The sequence below is a fragment of the Macrobrachium rosenbergii genome, chromosome 20 (assembly GCF_040412425.1).
Source record: "Macrobrachium rosenbergii isolate ZJJX-2024 chromosome 20, ASM4041242v1, whole genome shotgun sequence".
NCBI classification, from domain to species: domain Eukaryota; kingdom Metazoa; phylum Arthropoda; class Malacostraca; order Decapoda; family Palaemonidae; genus Macrobrachium; species Macrobrachium rosenbergii.
This window is the reverse complement of record NC_089760.1, coordinates 20269898-20291030: the sequence shown is the minus strand read 5'-3', so window position 1 is coordinate 20291030 and position 21133 is coordinate 20269898. Positions and strand designations below refer to the sequence as shown.

Below are 21133 nucleotides of genomic sequence, written 5' to 3'. Positions count from 1 at the left end.
AATACAGTATTAGGTAAATATAGAAATAACCAATTTTAAAATGAAATTGGTGTTTTGTCTCTTTTATCTTTGTTATATGAGACCATGGTGTTGAAGAATACAGTTTTGGTAATGTTATTTCCAAGAACAGTATTTACTGTACACTTTTACAAGTACTCTATACTGTATGGCCATAAATTGTAAAAGTAGAAAGTCTGTTATAATAGACTGATATTATTACTGAAGAGAGTAGACAAGTAGTTGCTTAAGCTTTTTAGTAAACTTTTGCTTGGTAGAAATAAAGTTGATCCTGATATTTCCCTACAGATGTTTGCTGAAAAATGCAGAGATGAGGTTGCTATTATCCTCTTGGGGTCAGATGAAACTGATAATTCACTAGCAACTCCTGACCAGTATCAAAACATTAAAGGTAAGAGTACATAGTAATGCTTCATAATAATGGGCTGGTTTTCCTTAAAAATGGGATGGTCTGTCAAGCAATTTAAAGCTTTCAAAAGATCATTATTCTCATATGATTGGGTATGTTGTTAACACGTTTGTCACTGACAGATGTTATGTTGACTCAGTACTCAAACTTCTAAATATCCTGAGAAGATTAAATGAAAATGTATGATAATACTTTATTGTCACAGGGATGACTTTAATAATTTCCTTCTGTGATGATCTATCTTTTGAACTGTAAAGATTATGCATTTCACCTTTGGCAGGTACTGCCAATTTATAAGTAATTATTATAATTCTGTATTCCCTCTTTTTCTCATTAGTTCTGCAAGAGCCACGCCTAGTTTCATGGGACATAATTAATGAAGTAGAACGCATAACTGGTGGGAAAAAATCTGGTGATTGGTTAGATGCTTTGGTTGTGGCTATGGATCTTCTGCATGATCCAGAGTAAGTAAAGTCTTAGATCTTTGGAAATAGCAATATACTTAGCAATTCCATTTATCATATGTCCACTGGAACCACAGTTGTGCTTGATGTAGTCATTCCAGATATGAGAAAGTCATGACAGTTTGTTCCAAAAAAGATAAACCTTTTTTACCTTCCCATTGATGATGCATTAAATACATGAGCATATCCAGGTTCAGAGGGAAAGTACAGTATTCTGTTGACCCATGAGAAATGTTGTACAGGCATAAAGTGTAATTTTACAGATTCTTAGTAGGGAATTTCCTGAAAATATTGTGTTTTTCTTGACATTTTATTATTTAGCTGTATGTTCTTTCTTGATAGTTGAATTCCTTAAGTATAACCTAGCTATGTAGTACATTGTGCAAAGTATTTGTTCCTAAAAGGAAACAAAGCTACTATTATTATATATATAACCTTTGTCAACAACTGGTTCAGACTTAAGCTTGGTAACAAGTTACAATAGTTAATGATGGCAGGTAGGTAAGTAGTGTAAAACTGCCTACTCATCTGTTGGTAACCCAATCTCTTTCTTTTGCCTTTGTGTTGTACACGTCTCCACTTTTTCTAGAGTATCCTCCCATCCCACCTAGGAGTGAGTGTCCTACATAAAAGGTGGTGGTTTATGTTCTTGTAAGAGCAAACCACAAATTTTTCAATGTAATTTGTATTTTTTTTATGTACATAAATCAGAGCTTTTTATCATAATCCCATCTCAACCACCCTGCCCACCAAAAGTTAACTGTCTCCTTATCAAGTGCCTAGGGCTGATTCCAGCTTGCACTGAGAAATACTTAGGAAGAATACAGATTGCACTGTACTCTAAAAATCTGTGATATTTTTGTTTTAAATACAGTATCTTATGTTGACCCAAGGGTCATAAATGTAGTACAGTTGTCAGGATTATTTGTGAGTAAAAGTCATGGACTAGGGACTCTTTAAGTGCTGAGCCCAATTTTAATAGTGACATCAACCATTGCCAATGTTTTTAGTTTCATGTTTTGAAGTGTTTATTTAGAGTTAGCTGAGGTGAGTAATCAAACAGATATAAATCAATTGCAAAAAAAATTGGCTTTTATGTTGTATTGTAATAGCTAGAGGAAATTATGGACCAAATTTTAGAGGATAACTAATTCTCTCTCTCTCTCTCTCTCTCTCTCTCTCTCTCTCTCTCTCTCTCTCTCTCTCTCATAGTATGACTTTGGCATACTGTAGACAGTACTTAAAGTTCTTAGTGTAGTAGTATCTCTTTATCCTCTACATGCATAGATATCTATTTTTTTTTTTTCATCTATTCCCCCTGATCTATGTCCATTTAGCTGTTCAGCTATATTTGAAGTCAACCTTGCTCCGTTGTTCAACTTTTGTTCAAGCAATAATTTGTGTTAGGAATGAATAAAACCTTTACCTTGGTATTTTGAGTTTCATTTGTTTTTAATATTCAACTAATGCCCTGGTTACTTTACCATTCCTTTTGTTACTCTTTCCTAACCATTGTCCATATAAATGTAGACAGTACAATTGTTTTTATAGGTCTAAATTGTTCAAATGTCCTGCATTTTACTATATACATCATATTTGAATAATTTTTAAATCTTTATTTTAATCTGTAAGTTATTATGAATGTTAAAACTATTAACCCATGAATTGACACATAACAAATTTTATAAGTTGTTAAGTGGTATAATCTTTTATTTTCAGTGAAGTAAGATTCAGTGGAAAAAAGATTGTGCTGTTCACAGACTTCAGTAGTGAGTTTAGTGATGATCAGACGTCAGCAATAGTTGCTGGCCTATGCAATCAAGGAATCTCGCTTAATATAATGTGAGTATATTCATATTAAATTTTGTTACATATTTTTATGACAATGTATCTGAAATACAAAGAAAAGCATGGTACTACTGTTTTAACGCAGCCCAAGCTCTGAGGTCATTGCTTATAGGTACCCCAGTGACACAAGGCAACAAAATGTAGTAGGTGAGATAACTAGGAGCCACAAATAGCAGCACAGATACCCAAATATATAAGCTTAATCCCCATTTGAAGTTGCTGTTTTTATTGAACCTCTTCTAGGTGTTTATATCTAGTGACCTCCCGTCATCTATTAATTTGTCTCCCGTCTCATAACCGTTGTGATGGTTTGTTTTTTTAATTTATTTATTTATTTATTTATTTATTTTTTTTTTTTTTTTTTTTTTTTTTAGAAATTTGTAACATTCTCTCAGTTCCTTTGCCTTATTACCTTGAAACAAACCTCCTGCTCGCACAACACAACTACTTTCTTAACTTGCATCAGATCTGCAGTTGCACATCCTCTCCCTGTCATGCTGCCTACACATAAGTTTCAACTCTCCAGGAGTGAGCTTACTACTTTAGTCACATACGCTCTGGATGCAGTATCTGTAGTGTGGCCCTGAGTTAGGGCAATTGTCTTTGGGTCACCTCCTGGCAACCCATAAGTTACACTAAATGGTAAATGAAAATATTCTATGACCCAAAAACCATCATGTCACAAAATTTTGTGCAGGTAGTCTTGAAGCAGTGAAGTGAGGATAGGTTCCATAATTAAGTTTATGCCAAGCAGGTAAATACAGATTTATAAAATGCCTTAATGCAAAACAAAATATAAGAAGATGAGAACTCTGATGTCTTCCATTTTAGTAAAACATTTATGGAAATTTATTCTTTTATTGTTGACTGCCAGTTATCTTCCTCCTCTCTCTCTCTCTCTCTCACTTGTATAGTGGATACTTTCTGCTGTTGTCATATGGTCATTCATATGACTCTCAGATTCCCAGCTTTCCAAAAGTCGGCTGACCACTTTTTGTGTGTCAGATAGATTTCACATCTTGTAAGTTTCTTCAGGCTTTATTGTTTGCTTTAAGGATTTCCTTATTAATCCACAACTGTTCTTAAAAATTTGGAAATTTTCCCATTGGTTTTTCTGTCTCTATACATGTGACTTGTTACTTTTACATTGCCATTGCAGCTCCTCTTACATGGTTAAAGGGATTTTAATAAACTGCTTCTATGCGAGATAAGGCAGCACACGTCTTGTGAGGAAGACAGTTAAAAGATGACTGTTACATCACGTCGCACAAGAGGGGGAAGAGAGGTCAGAGTCCGCCTACTCTCTTCCCATTGGCTATCACCCATATGCCACCAAACCTTGTTCTATTTTTAACCGGATCCAGCTAGTGCTTAGAGATTTTCCCCTACGTAAAGACCTTAGGTTTGTAAGTTATGAAAAATATAAATTGATAAAAGATTTGTCATTTTTATGCATGTGGTTGTGCCTTAAACCCAGGCTGGCCAGTTTGATCTTTTAATAACAGAAAGCCTCAGTCAATACAAAATATTAGATTATGGAACCTCTAAAAGCATATGTATAAATATAGAATAGATGTAGTGGCTAACACAAGCCTGTACTTGAAGTTTGTTATACCATGAAAGAGAAAGGGACTGTGTGTGTGTTAGATGTGGTATCCTTATCACTAAGGGTTGGGATAAAGAAAATATTGAGATACCAAAAATAGGTTCTTAATGTCTTAAGTGAAGTACACAAATTCACAGAGGTGCAATTATGTGTTTACAATGAATACAGCAGCAGTCCCCATACTGGGGATACATTACTGCCAGACGGGCGAGTTTGGGTTATTACATAACGTACATGATACATACAAGAATAACACAATACATTAGGGAAGTATATGAATAGACATGAAATATAAAAGAATGTAATACATACTTATGAAAGTTCATATATCGTACTGAGTGTGTCATGTACCTACACCTCCCTCCCCCTTACGCGTGTAGTACACTCTTGAGCGGACACTTTTCCTGTGAGCCTTTGAGAACGACGTGGAGACACTGGGGGAGTATCAACTAAGGACTGCTTTTCCTGGTCTAAGCAAGGGGCCACAGGGGAAAGAGGGGATATGTCAACACTAGGAGGTTATTCTTCATCACTAGACTGCACGTCTTCTTGCTCCTGTAGAAGATAACCAGTTGGATCTTCTTGCTGCTATCGGTGGGGACGAAGAAGATCCAATTGGTCATCTTCTACAGGAGCAAGAAGACATGCAGTCTAGTGACCCCAAGATCCCATGAAGAGGACGAATGTCATATACCGATGCACGTGCCCTTTCTGTGGATGCCCCGGAACTTACATTGGCATGACATCCATGCGCCTCTCCAAACAGATCTCCTTCCATGCCCAGAAGGGAACCATCTTTAATCACTGTAAGACTGCCCACAACCAGAGGATCCGCCGCGGTGACATTTTTGGATATTTAAAAATTATTGAAAGCGCCCCTGACCTTCATCATCTTTGCATCCTAGAGGCGCTCCAAATAGGGAAGGAAAAACCGAGCCTTAATGTGACTCAGGAGACCTTCCTTCTCCCTACAGCCGTCAGGAAAGCCGAGGACAACCAGGCAAGACCCGCATCCCAACCTATGCCCCTTGAGGACGACCTACAGAGCACCGAGGGTGATCGCCTAGTGAGATCTCACCCTGAGGACAACCTACAAGATCGCCCCTCGCACCCACCTACGACTCACAGACCCCCGACGTCAAGGACGAGTTTAACCCCTGCCCCGAGGACGCCCTTCCAACACCTGTGGAAGGCAGAGGCGCCGCCCTTCACCTTGGGAATGATCGGTTGACCCGCTTTCCTCGAGAAATTGCACCATCGCCGATCAGCAGTAGACTTAGATTGAGGAGAAGACAGCCATTCAGGAGCCGCCTTTCCGATGACATCACAGCCGGATAACCAACGAAAATGAAGCGACTAACTCCACAAACCAAGACACGGATAAAAGATGAAAAATCCGCGCATTACAGCCATTACATCTTGCTATCCTGTCCTGAATGATGCCCAAACAAGAAGGGTGAAACTAGTCAACGCCCCACGATAACTACCTCCTACACATCACTTAACCACCGGATATGAATATCGGTCAATTGATTGCAACCATTCCAGCACAAGAAAAGCAATTGTACATATATATTTTTAAGGGTAAAATGTTTAAGATGACTTTGAAATGATATTGATAATATCATTTCAACTTTACATGATATTGATAATATCATTTCAAAGGTTAATAACAGCTTACTGGAGTAAATCATTTTATTTTATCAAATGTATTTGTATGTACTGTAATCATGAAAATACTAACATGACATAATAATTAACAAACCTAGCATTCTGTTTGGAGGTATGTACATGTCCTGTTGGTCTTAACTACCCACATATTTTAGATATGCTCTATACAGTAGTACTGTCCTTATTTTGCTCTATACAGTAGTACTATCTTAAAATACAGATCTGTACAGTAAATATTTCAAAATCATCTTACAACAGGAAAATGTACATAAAATATACACCCAGTGTATTACATACAGTATGAGCAGAACGATGCGCAAATTTACATAGGACAAAGAAAATGTGCTTGTCTGAATGATAGGGGATACTTAAGAGTAACAGTTGTAGGTGGCTTGAATTTAATTTTGCAACATGACTTTGAAATATTAGGGTGTTCTGGGATAATAGTCTGAGGTATATTTTTTTTTTTGAACAGTCAAGTTTGGCAATGAACTGTTAAGATAGGCAGTTATAAGCATTTTAGGGGTGTATATAGCCTATTTAAGGTAACAGTAGTAGGAGGGTACTGTAATGTAAGATTACTCTGGGTGTCTTGGGATGATGATTTAGGGTGTATTTTTGTTTGAAATATTAAATTGTTTAAGTGTGATAATTTAAGGTATATTTATGTTGGAACTATCAAATTAAGCAGTGAAATGTTAAAATGGGCAATTATCATTTTAGTTTAAGGGGTACAATGTACAGTATTTGGCAGTTATAAGCATTTTTAGAGGGAATTTTTGCATTTCTGCAGATTTTACAATTCCATGGTAGGTTCTGGAACCTATTCCATGTAAAAATGGAGGAGCACTGTACACAAATTCACAGAGGTGCAGTTATGTGCATACAATGAATATAGCAGCATTCCCCGTACTGGCGGTACATTACTGCCAGACGGGCGAGGTTGAATTATTACTTATTGTACATAATGCATGTAGGAATAACACATTTAATACATTAGGGAAGTATAATAAATGGACATGAAATATAAAAGAACATGATATACATATATACAAAGGTTCGTACATCATACTGAATGTCTTTCATGTACCTACAGACTGAACTTTTGTTTGGGGCAGGACACCTCATCACATTGCTTCTTATGCCAAATGGAACTTCACCAACTAACTCATATTGATGTCAGGTTGAGGAACTTAGCCAAATCTGTAACCCAGTGGTACAGAATAACCATATATATAAGTAGAATAACCTAAATTTTACCTTACCTGGAAAGGATAAGAGTAATTGGTGTCAATTTGTAATTGATGCTGGTTGATTTAGTAGGTACAATGGTAAGAGAGTTGGTTCAAATTCTGCATTCAAGTTTTATAATAGGACTTGCTGAATTCAGCAGAATTGGTCATATGTACAATGCAATTACTAAGTTTTTTATGAGTAGTTTATCATAAAGGTTTTTTAATTTAACTTTGAAATTAGTATATCTTGTTTATATTCCTATAATTTTTGGTTAGTGCCATTAATTATGTATTGTCAAGTTCTTACAGTTTTATGTCTTTTATACAGAGGTCCCCTTTCCTAACAATTATTTCGTGGTGTAACTGTGAGGTTTTCCTCGTATTACACCTTTGAAACCTCTTTACTCTCAGTCACTTTTCATTGCTGAATGACCTCATAGGTCCCAGTGTCTGGCCTTTGGCCTAAATTTTATGTTCCATTCCATTTATACAGTGGTCCGGAGATTTTAGATGACAGTGCTGATGATAGTGGGGATGTTGATGGCCCTGGACCAAGCAATGGATTGCAGCCTTTCAAAAATGGTGTACGAACAGTTCCTAAGAATTGGAATGGGAAACCAAAGACTGCTGTTCAGCTTGCAGGAGAAGCAGTTGCAACCAGAGTAGTTGCAGAGGTTTGTGAGTTTTTAGTTTTCAAGTTTCATAGTATATATATTCCAAACTGTCATAAATACAGAGGTAGGTGATGTGGAGTGTTTGTTCACTGTTAGCATTTCCACCACCCATATGAGGAAACTGAGCTGTGCTTGCTAAACTCTTAATATATGTTTTTATATAAGTAACTTACCAAGTAATTACATAGCTATAGTTGCCACTGTAATGACAGCAACTTAGATTCAAATTTCGCGGGTAGCACTTCAGTGTAGTTTGTGTAGGTGATCAGCCCGTCCCACTAGCGGAATATTGGAACGACTTAGCAAACAATTCTCATTCATTTTATGCCTTATGTCCATCAGAGGGGAAGAGGCTGGGCTCCAATTCTGTAATTACTTGGTAAATATATATAAAACTTTATTTTATTATAAAAATGTCATTTTTATATGAGTAACTTACCAAGTAATTACATAGTTGAATCCCACATTGACAGGAGGTGGGATACATGGACGTAGTATTCTACTCCAAAAACATTGTCATGTAATGAATTTGAAATAGAAAAGTTGCTAGGATTGAATACAATGCTCGTCATCCTTTATTAGTTAAGAGAGCTTGCAGTATAAAATTGCAACTAGTTGACCTGTAGTGGCATGGCGGTAGAGCTAAGGGTTGCCTCTACTTAAGTGGGAGCTTTGTAGGTAAGGAGTACTCTGATGGCTACCAAAGCATTAGTGGAAGTTATGCAGCTAAGGAGTTATCTAATAGCTAGCAAAACTTTAATAGGTGCCCTTGCTCTGGGTGCAGTTCAACGTAAAAAACAACCAGATACACGTCGCCTACACTGAAATAACACCACAAGCTATCCACTGAAAATGGTAGGTGTTCCAGGTACTTTGTACCCCCTGGCTCCTAAAAAAAACCTCACCAAAAGGTGAAGAGATAGTAAGAGAAAATCTTATGCTTCCTCCTGCCATACCAAGCCAGTCACTATCATGCGGTACTGCAGAATTTACATGCTACTTAGCTGGCGCCAGTCTGGAGTTGGCACCAGGCGAGCTGTGGAAGCTTGCGGATTAGTATAAGTATTGCTGGTGCCAGACTGTAGCTGGCACCAAGTGAGCTGGGCGCCAGCCAAGCTGCTGGGAGATTACAGATGCCTTAAGCTAAAGTTGTCGCCAGACTTTAGCTGGTGCCAGGCAAGCTGAGCACCAGGGGAACCTGAAGCTCTGGGCGCTGGGGCCCTCTATAGCTGGGGCCAGACTTGTAGCTGGCGCCAGGTGAGCTAGCAGCTCGAGGCTGTGGAAGCTCTGAAGCTGGCGACAGACTGTAGCTGGTGCCAGAAGAGCTGGGTGCCAGCAGAGCTAGAAGTTCAGGTTTTACTTCTTAAGATAGTGAGATGCGAAGGACAATTATACTTCCAGTAGGTTGATGCAGAATGGAAGTAATGGCCGTATGTGCCTGTGAGACTTGAAGGACGATATACTTCCAATAGGCCAATGCCAAATGGAAGTAAGGGACATGTGCCTGAAAGCTGAAAGCTAAAGAAGTAGAGGCTGCTCAGATGACCTTAGCTTTCACTAAAAGAAGGCAAAGTTGTTCTTCTGAATCTGAGAGTGTTTCAGAAATTCTCTTAAGGATGAAGGACAATGCGATCTTAATCCAGGGGCGAGGGTTCTGGACCAAACATCAAAGGACAAGAAAGCCCTCTAGATTATCAAGTCCTGTTCAGATAAATACCTAAAAACTCCAATTGGACAGAGAGTTCACTCTTTCCCCCTCAGAGTTGGTGAGCACTCCTGGGTGCTTGGAGCATGCGCTGGTGCCAGGTTGTAGCTGGTGTCAGGTGAGCTGGACACCAGGCGAGTTAGGAATTCGGGAGCTGGACGGAGCTCCTGGAAGCCAAGGATTTCGTCCATTAAGCTCTAAGGGAGAAAGAACAGATCCAGGTCTCGGATGGAATGGATCCTCATTCTTGGCAAAAATCAAAGGAAAAAATGAGGATAACTTCCTAGCTGTGTGTGAAAAAGGCTTTCAAGGTCTTTGAGAAGATGAAAGATCAAGGTCTGTGTGCTTAAGTAGAGATAAGCATAGATCGGTACCTCTTCAAGGAAAGCGAGAGAACCTAGATCTTCTCAGAAACAAAGAGGTAATCTGCAGCAGAGTCAGAGGTGTCTAAAAATAAGAGACAAAGAGTCTGAGACACCAGCTTTGAAAGACAACCACTAAGTCTGGGAGACAGAGGAAGAGGGTGACTTCTGAATCTTGTAATAGCCTCTGCAACATGTCTCGAAGACTCTTCGGAAGACAATCCTATGGACAGTCCGGCGCCTGTCTGGGCAAGAGCGGGCCCCCCTGGTAGGATCTCTGGAGCTAGGTTGTCTGAGAAGACACAGTTTTGGGGAAAGATCTTGAAGAGTCCACCCACAACTGTAAGTAACTGGAAACTGAGCCTGAGACTGTTCAGCGCTTCCTCGCTCATGTAGAAGGTTCCTTGAAGAGGCAAACAGGTCCAAGATTGGCTTGCTTGATACAATAAAGAGATTCTAACAACTCGGGGTCAGAAGGCCATGATGGGAAGGACAAGCTTCTGATGGCCCAGTACGTCCTTCGATGCATAGTTCCTGAATAAATCAAATGACTAGAAGACTTGGTTGATCTATCAGCGAAGGAAGAACACGGCTGATTGGTCGAGAGGGAACGCTGGATCCAGCTCCCTGCTTAAGTAGATGTGTTAGGACTGAGGTCTGATCCAATTAGACTACCATAGAGCTAGGGTCGAGCAATACTAGAGCCGTAAGAGAAATGCTTTAGCTCTCCAAAGTATAAGAGAGGTTCCGTTCTTCTTGGGACCAAGTCCTGGACATCTTCCCAGTTCTTCAAATGGGCTCCTTTGACCTAGATCTGAGGTGCTGAGAAGAAGTCTAGAACTAAGTACAGCAGAAGAAGGAATTCCCTTGCACAAGTCGTGTTCAGACAGCCACCACTGGAAATCCGACTAAAGAAACCTGGGCTAAGAAACAACACAGAGGTGTCCGACTGTGTTTCCCTGTCCTGGTAAAGGATACTGTCAAGAGCCTCCGAGCTCCTTTTCTTCGAAGATAATGAAGAAGTCAGTCGACATGTAAAGACTGAAGTAATGCCCAGACAAAAGGGGAAGTCAAACGCAGGAAGCGCTAGTAATCGGGAGAGGTCGAAGCACAGATTCCTGATTGGGAAGCCTTTTCCCGAAAGGCGGGACTAAAAAACTTTCTGGAGTTTGGATGGGGATCTGGAAGAGTGCTCCTTGTATATCCAAGCTCCTATCCAATCGCCCTGGAGAATGGGTGAAAGAACTATCTGGATCATCTCCCTGTTGACCTTCATCTACTGTCTAAGAGAGAGAAATGAAGAACTGTGGTCATGCACCCCATCGTCGGGAGCCGAGTATAAGAAAAAGTGTCAAGCTCTCCAAAACTAATGTTGGAACAGTGTCGTTTGGGAGCAATAGCCCATTGCAACTATGTGAATCTCACAGTAGAGACCACCAGAGATCTCCTTCTAGAGAATACAAAACAAGAGCAGAAAAAACTTTCCAAGTCTGTACGTGACAGGGCACGGAAACAATCTGAGGAGCCCAGCCTCTGGCGCTGGTTGCTCTGACACTGGAAACTCGGACACTAGACTTTCGGTTGATGGTGTAATAGGCCCAACAAATAACTGAGTTGGTGCTTGAATGGTCTCCAATGAAGCATAGGAAGGGCCAAAACCGATGTAGGAAAGTGAAGAGGTAGTGTCTGTAATCCTGGGTGTGGTGTTAGATAACTGACTGCTGGTTTGAAACGGACAGGAGAACGAGTGGACATAGGACACAGGTGGACATTCAAACGTCAGTTCAGACACTGGGTGTTCGGATAGTAGTCACTCGACCACTGTGCACTCGGATACTGAACCTCAGAGGCCACTGAGCCCTCGGACACTAGGATACATACGAATGCTCTTAACCTAGGAGATCGGAAGGTGGGAGCTCGGAACTCGGGAGTTCAGAACTCGGGAGCTCAAAACTTGGACCCTGGGAACTCGAAAATGGGCTCTTGGAATTTGGGCGCTCTGAACTCGGGAGCTTGGAACTTGGACGCTCTCTGACTCTGTCTAGATTCGGAGAGCAATGACGACAACCACTGACGCACCAAAACTGGGAAATATATCGTTATAACAGCTGAGATAAATCCGAAAAAATGCCACTAGTGTCACTAATATACACTGTGATCCATAACTAACCAAACTGGGATCCGGGAAGTGTCAATGAAGCCTGTCGTCCACACTGGGATCCTTATCTTGTTCACAAGTGGGATCCGTAAACCAAAAGAACGCCATTGGCACCACTACTGCCAAGGCAAGCACATCTTTATGGATGCTTTTCCAATGGCTGTCCGTTGAGACCTGTGGACAACAGCCTGGACTGAGGGTTAACTATCCAGGGGCAAAACCCTTTCGGACTCTTGTGGACCGACAGTATGCCTCCTCCCAGGTTTAAGGTAGTCTAACAGGGACTGGGTTTATGAGATCCTATAGGGCCAGATAGTTACCTCCTCCACTACACATCCAACAAGACACCTTTCCAGTGGCTGTCGGCTGATACCTGGGACTGCAACAGGCTCGACTGGGAGCAACAACCCTTGGACTTCCAGTTTGCATCCTAGGAATTGTGGGGAGTTTGACAGGGACCTTCTGTCTAGGAGCATCAGAGGGCGAGTAGTCACCTCCTCCACTGCACCACACTTTTCTATAACAAGGTTAACATCTGTTAACTGTGACACAAGACTGGCAAAGGTGTGGAAAGGGAAGCAAGGGAGCCAGGTGTGGTGGCATGTGGTAAGATGGCTAGTAGGAGAGAATTAGCGCTGGTGCTAGTGCTGGTGCTGAGCGCATGAGAGGGTGCTGGGGATGAAGCTCGCGCCCAAGATCGATGTCAGCAAGCTTGTAGGTTCGTAGCCACCAACAAAAACTCCCAATTCTCTCTGTACTACTTTCTGCCTAACATTTTCAGTTCTGTAAAGGAAGGTGTGATGGTTATGTCAAAAATTTATTTATTGGAGGCTTCCAGGAAGCATAGGTCTGGTAAATAAATCATAATTGCAAAAGTTACAGACCTAATGAAATGGCAAAATACCCAAGAACTACTTTCAAGGCAATTATCGGTGGCTTGCGCGAAGCATATGGCCAATAAACAAATCATAAATTGCCAAAATTATGGCCTAATGAAAGATAATAATGCAATGTTGTAATATCTAAAAATTACTTCGAAGGAAAAACATTATTGGCATCTCGCCAGTAGTCTATGGTTGGTAAACAATTCATGAATTGCAAAAGCTTTTGCCTAATGAAAAGGCGTAATATATGCTGATTACTTTATGATGGAATGCCGTAACATCCAAGAATTACTTTTAAGACTAAACTATTATCTACGGCTCGCTAGAATATTAAGGACGTAAAACAATTAACAAAATGCAAAGGTTATGGCCTAATGAAAAGCCTAACACAAACCAATCATTTTATAATAGAGTGTCTAGTTACTTTATAATGGAGTGTCATAATGCTCGAGAATTACTTTTAAAAACAAAACTACTATTGGCAGCTCGCTAGTAGTTTATAGCTGTAAGACAATTCATAAATTGCCAAAGTTATGGAATGTCGTAATATCCGAGAATTACTTTTAATGCAAAACTATTATTGGCGCCGCCAGAAACCTAACAGGTAAACAAACCATCAATGCAGATGGCATTGTTTACCGGTGGTTCGATGATGACTGAATCAACGTAAAACAGAATAAAAAAAAACTTGTCCTGAAAGATATGAGCTTGAAGGCTACAATGTACACGTTGCAATGGTTGATTTAAAGAATCCTCCATTGGAATCCAATAAAATAACTGGAAAATAATGGAAAAAGCTACCTCCAGACCAGGCGTTGTCACCATAGATGGCAGGAAACGCATGAGAATTGTTTGCTAGGTCGTTCCAATATTCTGTTTGTGGGATGGACTGATCACCTACACAAACTCTATTGGAGCGCTCCCTGCGAAATTTTGTATCTAAACTGCCGTTCAAGTGGAAACTATAGCTATGTAATTACTGTACTTGGTAAGTATATAGGAACCTAACCCCATCGTAAGTAGGGCAGTACCTGTATAAAACTTTATTTTATTATAAAAATGTCATTTTATCAGGAGTGTACGGTGAAGTTTCTGGAGGACTAAGAAATGTTATGAAAAGAAATGTGTTATAAGTTTATTGAAATTTAAGGCTATCAGTTAATCTAAATCAGTAGTTGAAATAGTAATTGTGATTTTGTTATGAATTGGATTAAATTTGGGAAAGGAGTAGCATTTACCTTTTAGTTTTATGCTGAAAATACGTTAAATACAAGTATTTTTCATTGTATGGTTATTGAAGGTAATTTGTATTGCAGTGATTGACCTGTTAATTGTGAAACAATGGTAAGTAATGGTGACATTAATTTTATATTTCATTTTCTTTTAGGCAGATGGTGGTATGTATAGTTTTGAAGATGCCATTCCACAATTAATTTTCTTTGAGAAACGGTCATCTGGTAGTGCCAACTGGAACACTCTTTTGGAAATTGGTCCTAGTTTCCAAATTGCCATTACAGGGAGAATTAAGGTAAGATGGTGTCAATAATTTTGTCTTGTAAGCTGCTGTAAGGAAAGAGGGGGGGGATAATGTTTTGTGACTTGAAACTCTTTAGCAGACGTATCTTACTGCCTTTTATTTTAACTTTAAATTAACATAAGTTTTAAGTTTTTGATTGTTGATTGTTAAGCAGTATAGTTAAATGTAAACATTTTTTATCAGTCATACTAAGGATTTTGGTCACTGTCTACTCTGATAGTCACTGGAGCTATCTAAGTTACATGTCATTAAATGGCTGTAGGGATAACCTGGAATTGGAAGTTTCTGGTGTTTAAATGGTTTTCACATTTCCTGATCTTTCCTGTATTTTTGTACATAACACATTTTACATAGAGGTGGTTGAATACCAGAGCTTTTAATCCACTTAATACAGATTAGAGGGAAAAGGAAAAGTAATTTGGCAAAATGTATCATTTACGTCTTTTATGTGACTTTTTCAATGTTATTGTTATGTGCTTTTATGAAATCATCCACTCTGCTTTTAGCTCCTTTCTTTTTTATTTGTGTCTGGAGCTGGATTCTGTGAAATGCTTGGTGGAAAGGAGAAAAGTAGATATGTCCTTGTTGCCATAGGTCATTGATAAATTGATTGATTTTTGTATTTTATCCTATGTAATTAACCTGTTCATAGAAGTTGATTTTTGCATTTTATCCTGTGTAATTACCTGTTCATAGAAGTTGCAATTTGTTGCAAAACATAATGCACATAAATAATCTTGTTGTAGTTGTAACTTATTGAAGTATCTCCGCATGGCTGCAGTCGCTCATTTTCAACAAAAGGGATTGGAGGCCTCATGAAATAAGGACAAAGACAACAAACTCTAGGCTTTTAGAGGGAAAGGAATGCAAGGGAAGATCAGAATAACTGACCCTTGGGATATCATTCTTTTCACCATATCCAGCAAGGACTGTGGAAATTAGAACCTAACTTAGTAATTGGCAAGGTGAAGGAAGTAGGTCCTTTTGAAGGGAAATTGGGGAAGTTGGAGATTATTCACTTAGATCTGTAAAGAGGAAAAGGGAATGTTCATAGTAATTGTATGTAAAAAAAAAATTCTCTTTCAACATGGTCATAGTTAAGGTGGGGTTCAAGCAATCAAAGAATAGTGAAAATTTGGATGAAACAGAAAATGTTTAAATTTTCTCTATAACTACATGCAGCCTTCAGTAAATGGTATACACATATTTCATAAAAAATCATCATAGTTTAGTAGTTATGGAGTGTCCCCCAAGCCAGCCTACAAACTGGTCTGTCATCATCTTCAATGTTTATTTAGCAGCTTATCAACTCCTAAATCTCCACCAGGCCTTCCTCCTCATCTCTTTCCCCCCCTCTCACCATGGTTTCCTAGGCCATCCTACATACCTTTTTCTTGCTAAAACTAATTTAACCAACTGCTCCTCATCCCCTCTCATCTCATGCACAAACCCAGTCTCTGAGCTCTCGGCCTTTTTCCAGTGTCTTGAAACCACATCTCACCACCAATTCCTAATTCATGTTATGATCTTCCCACCATACTTTGGCCACAAATCCTAACTTGGTCATACATGGAACAAACCTGGAGTTGCAAGGAACTGGTGGCATCTGTCCTCTGTCATGAGTTAGGTGGAACAACCACTGACCCAAGCTGGGACACGTGACGTATCAATATTCCTCTTACCGCCTTTGAGTGAGGACGTCTTGTTCTTTCTCTTCTCCCCAAAGCTGGTTTTTTGTTTGCCCATGTTTTCTTTCTCTGTTTCAGTGTGAAGGTTTTGTGTGCTCATGGGGAAGAGTTGTGTTTATCATGGATACCCAAAACCCTGCTGTTAGCACCATCTCTGGTTCCCAAAAACCTCAGATTTGCCCTGGTGTTGGAGGATTCCCATGTTCTCCCTTCCTAGCCTCCATAAATACGGGTCCCCATTCAACTTGCTGTAGGTGCAGAGCAAATGTATGTAATGTTACTACTCCTTGTTCAGGATGTCGTTCTTGGTCGGTGGATCAGTGGAAGAGGTTCTCCAAGAAGGGTCAGCACAAGAGGAAGACAAAGATGCCAGCTTTGTTGGTTGGTTCTGCATCTCCTTCATCTTTTTAGCCTCCTCTTGAGACTGCCCCTTCTTTTGTGAGGCCAGTTCCAGTTGCTTTGCCTTCTGTATTAGATTTTTCCCATACCCCTTCCTGTTCTTCCAGCGATTCGTTGAGGGAAGTATTGGGAGGGGTTTCGGGAGAATTTTTATCTAATTATGCCTCTTTTTTTTTTTTTTTTCCTTCGGGGATGGGGGTGGGGGAGAGTTGCCATCTTTATCCCTCTTTCCAGCCTCTGATACACAGAAGATGAGTGTTTGGGCATCATTAGGCTTATCAGGAGTACCAAGCTTGGATGGCCTGTTGTCTCTTGGCTTCCTGATATCCAGTACCATCTACCGTGGCTGTTCCTGCTCCTCAGCGCCTCTGCTATACGGGGTCTAGTGCTGCAACATCTAGCAGGACGCATATGGTACCAACCGCGCATCATTATGGATCACCCTTTGTTCTGCTGACAGTGGTACCAACAGCCTCCTCACGTGATTTGTCTGCTGTTGTGACGTCACAGCCAGTTCCCTCCATGACGTCTTTGGCTTCGTCAACCTTAGTGACATCACAGCCCACTGCTACTATGACGTCGTCCACTGCGCTGTCTGTGGATATCCTGCTCAAAGCAGTGTTGGAGGGACTAGATTTGGTGATTGAGGAGGAATGTATTCGTGCTTGTAAGAAGAGGAGACATAAATCTTATGCGTCTTCTTCTTTGTCGTCGCCAACATTGCAGTTGTCTGTGTGCCCTGTACGTGCTCCGGTCAAGCATTGGAGAATTAGGGACTTGTGTCAGATCCTAGTGCCAAGAAAAGAAGGATCATTTCTTCTTTGTCTTCGAGCCAGAACAGTCACACCTCAGTCAAGAGGCATGTTACAGAATTGGCAGTGGCTCCCAAGTTGTCAACTTTACATGACCGTGGTTCTCCCATGTTTGTTCATCCTCAGAAGGCTACAGATGTAGGGGATGTTCAAACCTCCTCCTCTTTGGCCATGGGTTGTGACTCTTCAGCCATTGAAAGTGTTGGGACATCTTCAGGAATCGTATGGATGTATACAGGAGTTAGCATTTGTCTGGTGGACTCGGATACACAAGGGCCTCTCTCTAAACGGAAACGTGATACAGTGCGTATGTCTCCTGTTTGGCCTACTAATGTTCGGAGGAAGGATGTCAGCACTCCGATCAAGAGATCCTGTGTTGTGGATTCTTCTGATGATGCCCAGGCAGATGTGAATGGCCATGGAGTGTCTAGGTTGGTAGAGGATGGAGATGGTAGTCATCCATCGGGCTGTTGATCAAGGTCTTGTTCACCCAGAGGTGTTCGTGGTTCCTCTCGAGTGAGTCACGGCCGAAGGAGTGTGGGTAGTCTCGGTTGTAATTTGTCTCCGGAACAGTCAGATGTGAGGAATGTCGGAACTGTCGGACATGAATGTACGTCGTTCACGGTCGGGATCGAGGAGCAGATACCACGGCTGACATTTGTCTTCCCTGGGTTGTGGGTGTGACACTACTAGGCTGGGGGAGGATTCTTGTGTGTCGTGCGACAAGGGTTCTTTGGGTTCCAGAGCAGATCTTCAGGATCATCCTGCTCCCTCCACTTGGGGTGGTCAGATTCCACAGAAGGTGGAGGATTTGGAAAGCCAGGAGTTTCTTTCCTCTTATGCAGAGGTTATAGATCTGATTCGTCAGTTCACTAATCTTTCTAAGAGGACTGAAACTTTCTGTGATCTCTCCTGCAGGTATCGAAGCACTTTTAGGCCCTGAGAAGGATGTTAGGACTTCTTTTGAGTTGCTGTGCTTCAGTCATGTGGATTCAGTCCTTCGTCATGTAAATTCATTGATCTTGGGTCGGGATAACTCATTATGATCGATTATATCTCTCAAGTTTCTCCCATCCCCTCTACTTCACCATAGGAGATATTATACAGCACTAGTTGTTCCACTGCTGAGTAGACAGATCAATTCGGATATTGTACGTTTACGGCTGGGCCTAACTTTGGAATCAGGATAGGACAGAGTGACCCTCCCTAACGTGTCAAGAAGTGGCTACATTGGAGTTGATGGCTTCTTCAATCTTCCAGACAGCATCTTGGTTGGATTTATGGTCGACAACATTTGGAGTCCCAAATGCTGCTGCCGAAAGGTATACTGGAGGCAGCCCTTGATATGAGTCTGTCTGATACAAACGATAGGCTAGTACAGCAGGCAATAAGTAAATCTGCTGCTACTTGACCTAGTTTTGTGAGACAGACGCAACAACCCCCACCGAAGAAGGTAGTGAGACCTGCTCCTGCACCTAGACCTCCTCAATCTGCCTCTTCAGCGAAGAAATCTACAACAATGACCCTTTCAGAGCCGTGCTGCAAGAGGGAGGGATAATAGGGGCGGAAGCAGAGGTATGAGATGATAGAGTGGTTGCCTCTCCCCACTCATTGCCACCAGTGGGGGGATGCCTGGAGAGCCATTGGGCTATGTGGCAGAGATATGGGGCAGAGCCATGGGTAGTAGATGTCCTTTGGGTAGGTTATCTACTCCCATTCGACTTCACTGCTCCTCCTTCAGATTGCCCTCTCCTTCACCTCTCTTGCGATTTGGGATCACAAAAACACCTGGTACTGCGAGAGGAAGTGAAGAAGATGATGGGAAAGGGAGCAGTAGAACAAGTAGTGTCCTTCCCCAGGGTTCTACAGTCGAATCTTCTGGTCCCAAAAGCCAACAGTGATTGGAGGACAATCATAGATCTGTCAACATTGAACCTGAGGAAGAGGAAGTTCAAAAATAACAGTTCAGTTGCGTCAGTGGGCTGTAAACAACTTAGTGGATCTTATGATCAGGTACATTCCAGGCTAAAGGAATGTAGTGGCCAACAACCTGAGTTGGCAGAGACAGATTCTGGAAACAGAATGGTCTCTGTATCAGGAGATTGCAGACAGGCTGTTTCATGTTGGGGGGAGGCCAAGGATAGATCTGTTTGCTACAAGATGCAACAGGAAGCTAGAGGTCTATTGTTCAGTAGTCCCAGACACGTTGCATTGGCGGAGGATGCCCTTCAACATCCATGGGATAACTTGGACATGTACAGTAATGCCCTGAACTTGCACGACTCGAGTTGCATGAATTCAGAGACGCGAACTTTTCATTGGAACCTAACTAATTGTCATATACAAGTTTTCAATGACACGCGAACATTTGCGAAACCTGAGAAACCCTGCAAAAGTGTTTATTTAATTTTTTTTGTAATTTATAAGTTTTCAAGCTTTTTATGTATAAATTAAATAACATTAAATAGTAATTCTCTCTCTCTCTCTCTCTCTCTCTCTCTCTCTCTCTCTCTCTCTCTCTCTCTCTCTCTCTCTCTCTCTCTCTCTCTCTCTCTGAGATGAGAGAATTTTTATGGTACATGAATACATGTTTGTTAGTTTTGTATGGTAAATATTAAGATTAAATAATAATAATAATAGAACTGTAATTATAAAATTTGTATGTACTTTAAACAAACAAATATCATTCCCTGATCTTTTGTGAACTCATTCAAGAGAAACTCGAGGGCAAAACTGTCAAAATGTCATTTTAGTATGACAGGAAGGGAGAGTGTTTCCGAGAGCAGGTCAAAGGATTCCTATGTAATCTCTCTCTCTCTCTCTCTCGTTCGCAGTTAACACTGACAGTCTACAACTGTAAATGTGCTAGTGTGGCAATTATTACGTTCTAAAACATAGACATAACTAAGAGTTGTATTAGTACAAATAAAAAACACTGTTCATGAAAAATCATTTCATATAAAAGAGAAAGAGACATAAAGTAGTTCTTAAAAACAAGATTGCGAAGACATCTAAAAATAGATCAGTCGGAAGGGGAAGGAAGAGAAATAGTACTTATACGTAATCTTCACACTCCTATATTTTTACGGCAACCATTTATTTTTTTTAAGGGTAATGTATTAAGCTAACTTTTAAATGAAATGACAGTAACTTTAATTTAATTTAAATGTTATCTTAATACTTTGGGAGCATGATTAGGGTTGTATTTAGTGTTTAAGTTCTAGAAATAAGCATTTTGAGAGCCCGTGCCAAACTTACGTGAAAATTTGTTTTGCGCGAGGGGTTCTGGAACCTAACCTCGCGCAAGTTCGGGGTATGACTGTATGCCTTCCCTCTGTTTTGCCTGATTTGTCATGTCCTGAACAGACTGATGAGGTCCCAGAATCTCAAGATGACTCTGATAGCTCCTTTATGGCCTTAAGCAGAATGGTTTCCTGATCTGCTTTTTCTGCTGTCAGAGTTTGTGAGAGAGATACCTCCCTGGCACAATCTGCCATGTCAACCTCATGTGGAGAGGTATCATCAGTCAATAGAATCCCTATCTCTTCACAGGTGGAGACTATCAAGTATCTCCTGTGAGCAAGAGGCTTTTCTCGAAGAACAGCGTCTCAGATGTCAGGTTATTTCAGCAAGTCCTCGACATCCGTGCACTGTACCAGGGAA

The 21133-nt window shown here is 40.7% G+C and overlaps 1 protein-coding gene across 1 annotated transcript in view; it reads left to right on the top strand.

Moving 5' to 3' along the window:
* The window catches only part of Ku80, a 112024-nt gene that overhangs the window by 7519 nt on the left and 83372 nt on the right, over positions 1-21133 (top strand). The window contains exons 3-7 of the mRNA XM_067122098.1: positions 307-409; positions 765-891; positions 2611-2733; positions 7745-7925; positions 14422-14562. Of these exons, the coding sequence (XP_066978199.1) occupies positions 307-409; positions 765-891; positions 2611-2733; positions 7745-7925; positions 14422-14562 (675 nt within the window). The remainder of the gene's footprint in view (positions 1-306; positions 410-764; positions 892-2610; positions 2734-7744; positions 7926-14421; positions 14563-21133) is intronic.